Raw genomic sequence first — 11,447 nt, 5'->3', positions numbered from 1 at the left:
TTAGCCAATCACATCAATGTGTGATAGTCTACGAGCTGGTGCGAGTAAGTGGAGGCGGGGCTAATTTGCATATTAATAGAACCGCATTAAATGAGGCATGGTTGTGGAGCTATTTCAAGGCATGAAAGATTTTTTTATTATTATTAAAAAACGTTTAAATATGTCATGTTGTTGATCAAAAGGTGAGTTTTAAGGGATACAATTATTGACTACAGGGGGTCTTTAATATTTTAAATTAGCTGTTACGTTTTCCGTTTACATTTTAATTTTAGTTCAACTTTATTAATGTGGTTGTGTTTCTGTATAAGAATATATTAGCAGATACGACAAGATAAGTGAGAACTTTCGTTTAATTTCCATTTTCCTTCTCTCAGACCTGGCTAGACGATTCTGCGGTGACGGTGAGGCATTTCAGCAGCATACGACGAACGAGAATCGATTGGTCAGGTCTGGGTAAAGGGAAATGGAAGTCTGCGGACTAGGATAAGAGGTTGAACGCTGAATGTGGAACTTTGTTTTGTCAGTGAGGAAATACTTTAAGGGAAATGTCTCATTGGACCTGTTGTATGTGTTCCCTTTCATGCGCATACCATTAATGAGACAAAGAGCTAGTAGAGACAGATTTCATTATTGATTTGATCAGATGAGCAGCTTCAGTCAGTGGAGTGAACAGACCGACAACAGCAACAGCCTCCATTCCAGAGCTGGTGAGTGACAGACAGTAATGTCCATATAATACAGATAAACAATATACATCACACGACAGTATTTTTGGGGATTTTCGGAAGCAGTATGAAGTATAACCTCTTCCGACTCAAATTCAAGTCAGTCAGTAGAGGGCGGCTATCCAAGCCAATGGACGCAAATCTTACCCTGTAAAACATCTTTATAATAATAAAATGTTTTGCATCAATCATACTTAATGACATACTTTGTCACTTATTATGTTATGCCATTACAGCATTTTAGTTAATCTGTGTCCAAACTTCTGAACGTAACCTGTTATTTCAGTCAAGGCGAACGAAGGCGAGCCGGGATGTAACTTACGTGTTATCGTTATCAATCATCGATTGACAAAATTATATGATACATGTTACCCTTGTTAATACGAAACAGCCTTAATCATTGCGATATGATATGCGAGTGTATGCAGTGTAAACGGATCTTATTCAAGGCATTGCATTGAGTATCGGTCATTCCTCTAGCATTTTTTTTTTTTTTTTTTTTTTTTTCACAGCGGTGTGTATCATTTATATATCCGATTGTTCATAATACTATAGGTACATCCATAAATACACGGTAAGGAATTTTGTTTTGTATGCTTTTTTAATTGCAGCCGGGATCATATATTGCTGTCTCATTCCCTGCCTGTTTCTCTGTTTGTCTTCCTTTGTTTGGGTTGTTGTTGTTTCAGCCTCTCCTCAGCCCATGACTGCTGCACTACAGCATGTAGACAGCAGTGCTTTCTCCTGGAGCTTTTGCAAATGAAAATGGAGGACGTGTCTCTGTCCAGTATGGACAACAGTAAGATGGAGGTGAGCCTTTGTTTTTCATGTTATATTCTGCTTAATTTGATCAGTGTTAAATAAACAAAAGCTTATGCGGGTGTGTCATGAAGCTCATCTCTTAGGATATACATTTTACACTCATTTCATTGGTTTTCCCAGCTGTGTCCAGTGAGTGCGATGCAATGTGATGTTAACCTTTCTGAATGTTACTATGTGATTCAAGCGCATTAATGCATGCATGTGTCGCGCCTTCACCCACAGGGCTTTGCTCAAGAGATCCTGTCTGACTTGGTGGAAGATACCTGTTTGGGTCTTTGTTTTGAAGTTCACAGGGCTGTCAAACAGGGATACTTTTTCCTGGATGATACAGACCAGGAGAGTATGAAAGACTTTGGTGAGAATCTGACACGTTTCTTGATTATGGCAATCAACTGTTTGGTCTCTTGAATACATGGATGGAAACAGATTTATTTCACAAATGTTTTATGCAATATTCCACTTTAGCACTTATGTTAAAGGGATAGTTCACCAGAAAATGAAAACTCTGTCATTAATTACTTACCCTCGTGTCGTTACAAACCTGTAAGACTGTCGTTCATCTTTGAAACACAAATTAAGATATTTTAAATGAAATCTGAGAGCTCTCTGCATAGACAACTACGCAACTACCACTTTGACGGTTCAAAAAGTTCATAAAGAGATCGTAAATCTAATCCATATAAATTGAGCGGTTTATTTTATATGATGAACAGATTTAATTTAGGATTCTATTAACTTTTAACCATTGATCCGCAAACATAAACAGAAGCTCAACCACCTGCATTGGTTCTCGCGGAAGCTCAAACGTGCTGCGTAACACAAGAATGAACCTCATTGGTTCTCGCAGAAGCTCAAACATGCTGCGTAACACAAGAATGAACCTCATTGGTTCTTGCAGAAGCTCATACGTGCTGGGTAACACGAGAATGAACCTCATTGGTTCTTGCAGAAGCTCAAACGTGCTGGGTAACACGAGAATGAACCTCATTGGTTCTTGCATGTCAAGCGAACATGCTTGAGCTTCCATTTATCACAACTGATGTGTGAGTTGATGAATGTTTATATGTGAATAAAAGCCTAAATTCAATTTGTTCATCATATAAAGCAATTTGTCCCTCTTCAGAAAATTTGGACTAAAATGCTCAATTCATATGGATTAGTTTTACGATCTCTTTATGAACTTTTTGAAGCATCAAAGTGACAAGTGCATAGCTGTCTATGGAGGAACAGAAAGCTGTAAGCACAGCCGTCGCATAGACTGTGCGAACTGTGCAACCGCACAGGGCCTCGCGCCACTAGGGGGGCCTCGCAATCCTGCTGTTTATTTTTATTTTTTTTGAAAAAATAATTGTTTTTTTGTCCCCACCACTTTTTAAAACATCTCGCGGCAGGAATGTAACAATTCTACAAATAAATAAAACATCTCCAGTTAACTGGCAGAGCATTCATTTCGTTCGTTTTTTAAATAAGAGACGATCTAGCGCTGAAATGTGTTTTTTTTAAATCAAGTGATCGTGCTCGTTGCAGCTGCGATCAGTGACACGGATACTGTGTTTTCTCGTGTGGCTCTCGCACAACCGCACAGTCTTCACTCGGACGCGCACTTCAATCCGTTGCGGATACTCTCTATTCCTTCTGGTGAAATCACAAAACATAATGCACACAAATGTGTCCCTGCTTGATATACAACCACTGATGAACATAATCGATTTTGATGAAAAAAAAAATTTGAACCCATAACCTCTGACACGCTTGGCGAAAGTTCTACCACTGGACCATTAAGGTATACGTTAGTTAAGTAGGCTGATCTATGTATGTATTCACACAAAAATTCTCGAGCTGACTTGATGTAAAACCACTCGTTGCACAGTTCATTTTTTTTCCCTCTGCAATAAATAGCAAAAAGTCAATGCTGAGACTATGTGCATGATTATGCTGTATTATTCTACTTGATAAAAACGTATTGCAGCGAGATTATGCGTGCAATAGAACTAGAGCAGCTACGTCTGTGTGACTGTTATTCATGCGCAATTGAGCCACATCAAAGAGCAGGGCCTCGCATTTCAAGTTCGCACAGGGCCTCGCATCCCACCTGTGACGGCACTGGCTGTAAGATTTCATCAAAAAGATCTTCACTTGTGTTCTGAAGATGAAATGACATGAGGGTGAGTAATTAAAGACAGAATTTTCGTTTTCAAACTATCCTTTTGAGTTTGCAACTTTGGATGAAAACATAGCAACTGATATGAGCAGAGTCATGTGCGGTCATTTCACTAAAGTGGTTAATTTTGAATACATTTTGATAATGATTTTAAAGCAGGAACTTTAGTTCAGTCACATTAGCAAAATGTATTCAAAATTCCACTAGCAAAAAGGTCCATTGTCATTAGTGTAGCGATGTATGATGCACAGCTTACACAAAAATCTATTTCAAACCAGGCAGCTTCTTTTTTTTTTGGTCCACCGCATGGATTCGAGTGACCAACTTGAACCCGTTGCAAAATCTGCATGGGGACATCTTTCAAAGAATCCTACAATCTTAAATTCAGAGAGAGATAATCAAATCCAATTGAAAGATAGATTGTGCCCATGAAAACTCGATAAATGTGACCACACCTTTAGAGGTGATGGTTCAGAACTGTCGGGAAGGGGCCGTAAAGGAATAGTTTGCCCAAAAAAGAAAATTAGTGTCATTCTGAACCCAGCACTTTCTTTGCTTTTGTGAATCCCCAAAAAGAGGTATTTTGAAGAATGTTCCTGCTTCCCTTTTCCATAAAATAAGTAGATTGGATCTGCAGTGTTAGGGTGCTTTCAGACTATCTTTTTTGGTGTACACCTGGGACCATTTGGATGAAGTGAACAATCATGTTTTCCGAACTCTAGCTTGCACTTGCGGAACATACCCAAGTCCTCTTTAAAAAGTGAACCACAATTGATGAAGAATGATTCTATAAAACTATATGTTTGTGTGTGTGTGTTCTTTTCTGAAAAGTGGGATTGACGCACTGCAAGCAGAGAGAATGTGTCCTATCTTCTTGAATTGGGAAATACCTAAAGCTCAAACTGCTTGCTATTTAAACTCAAATTTAAATAACATGCATTTCAGATCAGCAACAAAATTTTATATGAACTATACCATAAACATTTAAAGGGGTGGTTGATTATGATTTCACTTTTCTAACTTTAGTTAGTGTGTAATGTTGCTGTTTGAGCATAAACAACATCTGCAAAGTTACAGTGCACAAAGTTCAAAGCAAAGGGAGATATTTTCTTTTAAAGAAATTGCTTTTTAAGGACTACAACAAACGGCTGGTAGGGACTACACGACATTTCTCCCGGTTTAGTGACATCACGAACCCTAAAATTTACATAAACCCACCCCTGGGAATGCAATTTATAGATTATCAAGACAGAATTTGCTAATCAATGACTAGAAGATAACTACACATAAGCTACATAAATTCATCAACTAACCATTCAGAAACGTCCTGTTGCATTCTACATGTTGTCACTTCTTCTTGAGTCTCTCCATCATTGTCTGACTCTGGTTTGAACATAAAAGGCTAAAAGGTTTTGAAATTTGCAGTGCATGTCTGTGTGAGGTAAAAGGATATGAGCTGTTGAAGCTCCGCCCCCTGTGCCGGGAGCAGCAGCTCATTTGCATTTAAAGGGAATAACACAAAAACAATGTGACAATTTTAACATGCTATATAAAAATGTCTGTGGAGTATTTTGAGCTAAAACTTCACATACACACTCTGGGGACATCAAAGACTTATTTTACATCTTGTGAAAAGGGCATTGTACCACTCCTTTTAAAAGTCACCATGAAAGCAAAATTGGCCATTCTTATTTTATGGAGTATTGCCGTATTTATTATAAATGATTTATTCGTGCGCATCATTATTTTTTACAATAATCTTCAAACAAAATAACTTCCCCTCCTCCTTGCAGCAACACTCTGATATGATGTGTTTACTGGTGTGAGGGTGGGACAGCCTGTCACTCACATGAGATCACAGCAATAGAAACCACAACCATCCAATCAATTCCAGATGGGCCAAATCAAGTCCTGTCCTATATATTTTTCTTATTCCCTGGAATCCCTGCCCTCCACCATTTTTACAGTTCAGAATCATTACGGTTATGGCATGGTGCAGCTTTTCTCCCATTTAGTTTAATGTAAGTGAACCGACTTAATGTATGCGGTATTTGGAGGAACTGACCCAAATTTAAGCAGTCTTTAACTGAAAATCCACCTGAAACTAATTTTTCATTGTGTCTCTTTGTAGAAATCGTGGACCAGCCTGGAGTAGACATTTTTGGGCAAGTGTACAACCAGTGGAAAAACAAAGAGTGCGTATGTCCCAACTGCAGCCGGAGCATCGCCGCCTCACGCTTTGCTCCTCACCTGGAGAAATGTCTCGGCATGGGCCGCAACAGCAGTCGCATCGCCAACCGCAGGTATTATGACTAAACATTACCTTCACCGGCCATAGGAAACTGTAGATGCCACCTGAACTCCAGGCAAATGTTCATAAAGGCTTGTGCTTGTCTGAATTTCTGGAATCCATTATTGATAATGCTGGTCATGTGACTGCGCTTTTGGAACATGTGAGGGTAATGTGTGTGTATATATATGTATATTTAGAATTGCAAGCGGCAACAACACGAACAAATCAGAGAGCGATCAAGAAGACAACGATGATGTCAACGACAATGACTGGTCTTATGGGGCAGAAAAGAAAGGTGAGACTGTTATACATCACCTTTCTTGGCAGTATTCTGGATTATTGCTAAACCACTCGAGGGACTTCATTGCATAAATAGTGACTGCAACTATTTATCAATATCTCTGTGTGTTTTTGCATTTTAACATTATATTACAATATTTTGCTTTTCAGCCAAGAAGAGAAAGTCAGATAAGGTATTTTTACATTCTTTGAAACAACCTGTACTCTTGGTAAGTTTGTTTTACTGTTACGGATGTTTTTTTCTGCTCTTAGATGGTCTCTCAGCATTTGTAGCCACAAAATCTGGTGCTCTTAGCTGTAACATTAGTTTATTAAAGGGTGTAGAATTCTTATCCACAATTCCCATCAACTAATGTTTTGGAAACAAGCTGTTTATACAGACACAGGGCCCTATCATACAGCCGGTGCAATGCAGCGCCAGGTGCGACGCAAGTGTTTTTTGCTAGTTTCAGCCCGACGCAGTTATCATTTTTACATCCTGCACCACGTTGTTTAAATAGCAAATGCATTCAAGTGCATTGTTGGCGCGTTGCTATTTTGAGGCAACTGAAATAGACTGCGCCAATGACCAACTGAAACCTGGTCAATGGCGCAGTATTTTTTTTTGTTATTTAAAAAGCACGTTAGTAATATGCGCCTATAGGCGGGTCCACAATGCGTGTACACTTTGTCCCGTAGATGGTCTGCTCGCGCGCAGATCAGTTTCCTCGCTAGAGAAGCGTTCAGTTTTTCCACATGCAAATTCCGCCATTTAAATAGCAAACCGCGAGTGCAACTGGCTTTTAAAGGGAATGGGAGATGAGACTCTGATTGGTTTATTGCAGATTACACCCAAAACACACCCATTACTTATTATGAGAATAGGGACAACCCTTTTAGACCATGCGATGGGCGCGCTGACCATTTTTCCTGTCGTAAAACTAGAAGAAGTGGATTCGGAAATGCTCTAAGTGCGCTTACGGCGTGCGCTTTAGAACATGCGCTTAGATCGTTAAAATAGGGCCCATTATCTCTCTCTAATCAGTGCTGGAGTGTAGCGTACTGTTGCCTGCATCTTTCTTTTACAATGTCTTTTCATTGCTTTCATTTGCATATCCTGGCTGCAGGCTAATGTTTGACGTCTTTTTTTTTTTTTTTACAGAATCCAAATTCACCAAGAAGATCTAAATCCATGAAACATAAAAATGGTAAGTATGTGCACTTCCTTCCAAAACAAACCAATTGTGTAAAATCTCTAACAGTATATTAACAGTATATCAAGTGTTAAGGCCCCGATATACTCACGGCGAAGTTTTCTTTTTTTGTTCTTCGCTTAGAGGTAAAAATACGTTTGAAATTCTTTTGCAGTGATATACTATTAGCGAACATCCCGATACCGCCCATACTACTCAGAGCAGCAATTAGAAGAATATGTTAATATGCATCGCGCGCTTTTCTGTCAATAGCAAAATAAACAAAACAAAAATGACAGAAAACAACAGTTAAGAAAGTGTCTGATTGCGATATGGATATGTTTGCGCAAGCTCTGCAATTCATCACTTCAGTCAAGTCATGTTTATTTATATAGCACTTTATACAATAGATTGCTAGCAAATTGATTGACATTACTAAACATGAAAAAATCAGTGTGACTTTCAATTAGAATTACAACTGTGTTTCGACAGACTGAACAGAAGAAATGAAGTGGAGAAGATTTCCACATCAAAGAAGGCGGAGCCTCAGAGCCACAACTACCATTACGTAATCGCCATGGACCGATGGTAGTTTCGATGGGATTTACTAACGAGCAAACTTTTCGGGAAAGTTTGCTTTGCCAAGCTGTTTCGACTCCCAAAATGAACTTTTTTTTTTGGCCTGATTTTGTTAAAAATGACATACCACAAGTTCAGCTTTCTTCAATTTTGCTTGAAGTATATCGGGGCCTTTAGGGGCCATTCACACAGGACGCGTTATTGCGTCGAAAAACGGAATGAAAAAAAAATAATGCAATTTTTTTTTTATTTATTTTTTTATATATATAGTTGAACTACTTTTATCTTAAGCACAGCATTTTTAGAATGCCGTGTCATGCACGTGACTCTGCAAAATACACGAGCGCAACAATCGAACACATCCGTCTAGCAGTGAAACCAATAGAATTGCAGTGGAATGCAAAAACAGACTCCGTGTTAACGGCCCCTTACGGTGCATTTAGCATGTTCAAGGTCCAATTTCAAAGCTTTACATGCTGGTTGAAAAATGTTGTTAGTGATATTGTATGCTAGCAGTCTTTATTTAAGTCAGTGAAAGTTATTGACAAAAAGATAAGACATTATAATTAACTGTCTGGTGAATCATTTTCTTAAAGCTTTGCTGGTTCCTAAACGGCGTGTGGAGAATCAGGACAGTTCGTGTGTTTTGCTAAGAGACGAGACATTCTCTCAATAACACTGTGCAGGAGTCACTCACTACCCACAGTGCCACACGGTTTACCTTATCACAGGATTGTGTGAGCTGAGTTTTGCTGATCAGTGGAGGAGATGTGGACTAATTCTTCTGTCATTCAGTTTACATTAGTTTTTTTTTCTTCATGTTTCGTCTTCAGAAATTTTTGCACAATCTCTCATATCCTGTTCATGCAGCTTTGATGGCTGGTCTCTCAAAAATGGCACATCTAGGATAGAGGAACTTGCACGATGCTCTCAGGGAGGAAGTTAGAACTCAGATCATCATGTCGGCAGGCAGAAAGAGCCGAGTCGTAGACGCTGGGCCAGTTGAGCTCTCCCATAACTAAGGTGCAGGATTCTGTCTAACGCATACATTTTCATGAGTAATGTCTCATTCTGGGAGGATTTTGCATCCGTTAATAATGAAATTGTTAAAGAATAATTGCAAATCAAGATAAAATCAGTGTGAACTGTTCCCTATTAGGTAATTACTACACAATGTTTTAATGTAATTGTTTTTTTGGAGAATCATGATCCAGTAGAGTTGTTTCCTTTCTCTGTAGTTCAATAGCCAAAATGTGGTACAGTTGTACTATGTTATGTCACTAGTTCTATAGCATATTGTCATAAAAAAAAAAAATTCAATAGTAAGTTATTGGTTACAGAGAGTTTGCCATAGATCTCCAGAAAGAATTAAGTCTTGAGAAAATCGTTATCATTGTAATTTGTTTTTCTTCTCTCAACTTGTTTTTATGTATTAGATGTTTACGGTGTAAAGTGTCCTGTGCGGTCTCACTTTGTTTGTAACTGTATATATATTTGACTAGGTGAAAGATGCTGCTATCCTGACCGTGAGCCATACGCTTATGGGCATGTCATCCATGTAATAAAACAAATCAGAACTCTGAACATGCTTTATGTGTGTGCTACACTATTTATTTCACAAAATATTTATTGGGTGTTGTGAAGGCACCCGTTTCGCACACCGAGAGATTTTACATGAAATTGGATTAAAAAAAAAAAAAAAAAAAACCAGAGTGAAGCTGGAGCTGGGTGATTTCAAATTTTCTGCAGTTTGTGCATCTCTTGGTGAAATGCAATGTTTGAGGCTTTGGCTTATTTTGGAACTGTTTTCATTGGCAGTTAAGAAATATGAATATTAACTGGCTACTTTTTGTATAGACCGATAGTTCTGGTCCTCAGAATTGAGTGGATGAGGTACATTCCAGTAGTTGTTATCAAATATCAAATGGTGTACTAAAACTCAGTATGCGATTTCGACGCATTGTGAAACTTCACAAGATTCAATTCATGCTTATATTCACTTATATTCAGAACAATAGCACTTTTGCTTGTGTAATATTACAGAGTACAGCTGCCTTAGTGAATTTTTTTTTTTTTTTTTTTTATGGTATCAAAGTACTGGTTCAAATTACTATTGAAAATTAAAAGATTCAGTTATAAAATGGTTCACAAATAAATAAAAAAAATTACTTAAAGACTGCTGCAGATACAATGACATCCATCTGCAAATATTTTTTGGGGCAAAAATGGTAACATTTTAAGTATACCCTGACCTAACTTTAGAGCACTTCTGTTTATTTAACCACTTTTGGCATTTTATTATTATTTGTCTTTATTCTTTATTTGAAATGATATGGATCCCAGTCTGTGATATTTAAATAGGCTATATTTCATGTACCGCTGTCTATTATCGCACACAAATATTCTTCATTCGTCTTGGAACTATATCTCTTTGTGGAAGTTCATGTAAGGGAATTTTACTGGCCCACTTAATCAGCGGGTGCTAGGGTGTCCGCAAAAAAAAAAATTATATATACATTACATATTGTATTTTTAGGGCTGTCAAAGTTAACGAGCTCTCAATTTATCAATACAATTAGTTTTTGGTTTTTTTAACATTCACATTTTATTTACCAAATTTGATAATATATCATATTAAAATATCCCCAAGTCTGGTCATAAATCATGAGACAAAACAAATATGAATAGAACGAAAAAACTAAATTGATCAAAATGATCATTCTAGAAGAAAATTTTAAATGGCACTTCGAGGCTTTTGCATCTGAACTCTTCATATTATATACTGTGTATATATATATATATATAGATATATATATATATATAATTTTTTAAAATTAAAATATATATACTTCTGAACTCTTCATATTTTAAACATATTTATTTATTTATATATATATATATTTTTTTTTTTATTATTATTAAAATTAAATTGCCTTTAAAAATATATATATATATATATATATATATATATATATATATATATATATGTTTAAAATATGAAGAGTTCAGATGCAAAAGCCTCTAAGTGTCGTTTTAAATGTTCTTCTAGAGAATGATCATTTTTATCAAGCTTGTATATTTAAGTTCCGTAATTTCACTTAAATGGCAAAGAAAATTGCCTATTAATTGTCATTTAAGTGAAATTACTTAAATATACAAGCTTGATAAAAATTATCATTCTAGAAGAAAATTTAAAACGACACTTAGAGGCTTTTGCATCTGTTTTTATATATTAAAATATATAGGCCTCTCTTTACATTTTAGGAGGGGGTCTGTCGCAAAGTGATGAACGCATTTGGAGGTCCAAGGCATCTAATAAAAGTTTCAAAACACCTTTCAAACTTATTACGAGGGAAAGTTATTTGGCAACCCAGGGGGAGGAGATCTGAGAAGCC

At 37.1% G+C, this 11,447-nt stretch overlaps 1 protein-coding gene across 4 annotated transcripts; it reads left to right on the top strand.

Annotated features, from left to right (window-relative positions):
- The first annotated feature begins 121 nt into the window (after positions 1-121).
- atxn7l3b (ataxin 7 like 3b) lies at positions 122-9,645 on the top strand. Of its 4 annotated transcripts, XM_084434679.1 has the most exons (9): positions 122-182; positions 375-707; positions 1,415-1,535; positions 1,770-1,902; positions 5,840-6,011; positions 6,199-6,296; positions 6,452-6,474; positions 7,443-7,488; positions 7,966-9,645. In XM_084434679.1, exons 3-9 carry the CDS (start codon positions 1,485-1,487, stop codon positions 7,968-7,970), a joined length of 528 nt encoding a protein of 175 aa, XP_084290805.1. In that variant the 5' UTR covers positions 122-182; positions 375-707; positions 1,415-1,484; the 3' UTR covers positions 7,971-9,645. The 4 variants fall into 4 exon arrangements, with proteins under 4 accessions (XP_084290805.1, XP_084290803.1, XP_084290802.1 ...); XM_084434677.1 differs by lacking the exon at positions 122-182 and having other exon boundaries at positions 373-707; positions 8,649-9,645; XM_084434676.1 differs by lacking the exon at positions 122-182 and having other exon boundaries at positions 373-707; positions 6,452-6,510; positions 8,649-9,645.
- Positions 9,646-11,447: the final 1,802 nt, after the last annotated feature.

This window comes from Rutilus rutilus (genome assembly GCF_951802725.1).
Source record: "Rutilus rutilus genome assembly, chromosome: 16".
Classification (NCBI taxonomy): Eukaryota; Metazoa; Chordata; class Actinopteri; order Cypriniformes; family Leuciscidae; genus Rutilus; species Rutilus rutilus.
The sequence above is the reverse complement of the archived record's forward strand: the minus strand, read 5'-3'. Positions and strand labels throughout refer to the sequence as shown.

What these genes read in the sequence shown, in the direction of transcription:
- atxn7l3b (XM_084434676.1), top strand. Translation starts at nt 1,485, where the DNA reads ATGAAAATGGAGGACGTGTCTCTGTCCAGTATGGACAACAGTAAGATG. An exon ending in GGAGAGTATGAAAGACTTTG is followed by an intron (nt 1,903 to 5,839) that starts GTGAGAATCTGA and finishes GTCTCTTTGTAG; the next exon opens with AAATCGTGGACCAGCCTGGA. An exon ending in AGTCGCATCGCCAACCGCAG is followed by an intron (nt 6,012 to 6,198) that starts GTATTATGACTA and finishes ATGTATATTTAG; the next exon opens with AATTGCAAGCGGCAACAACA.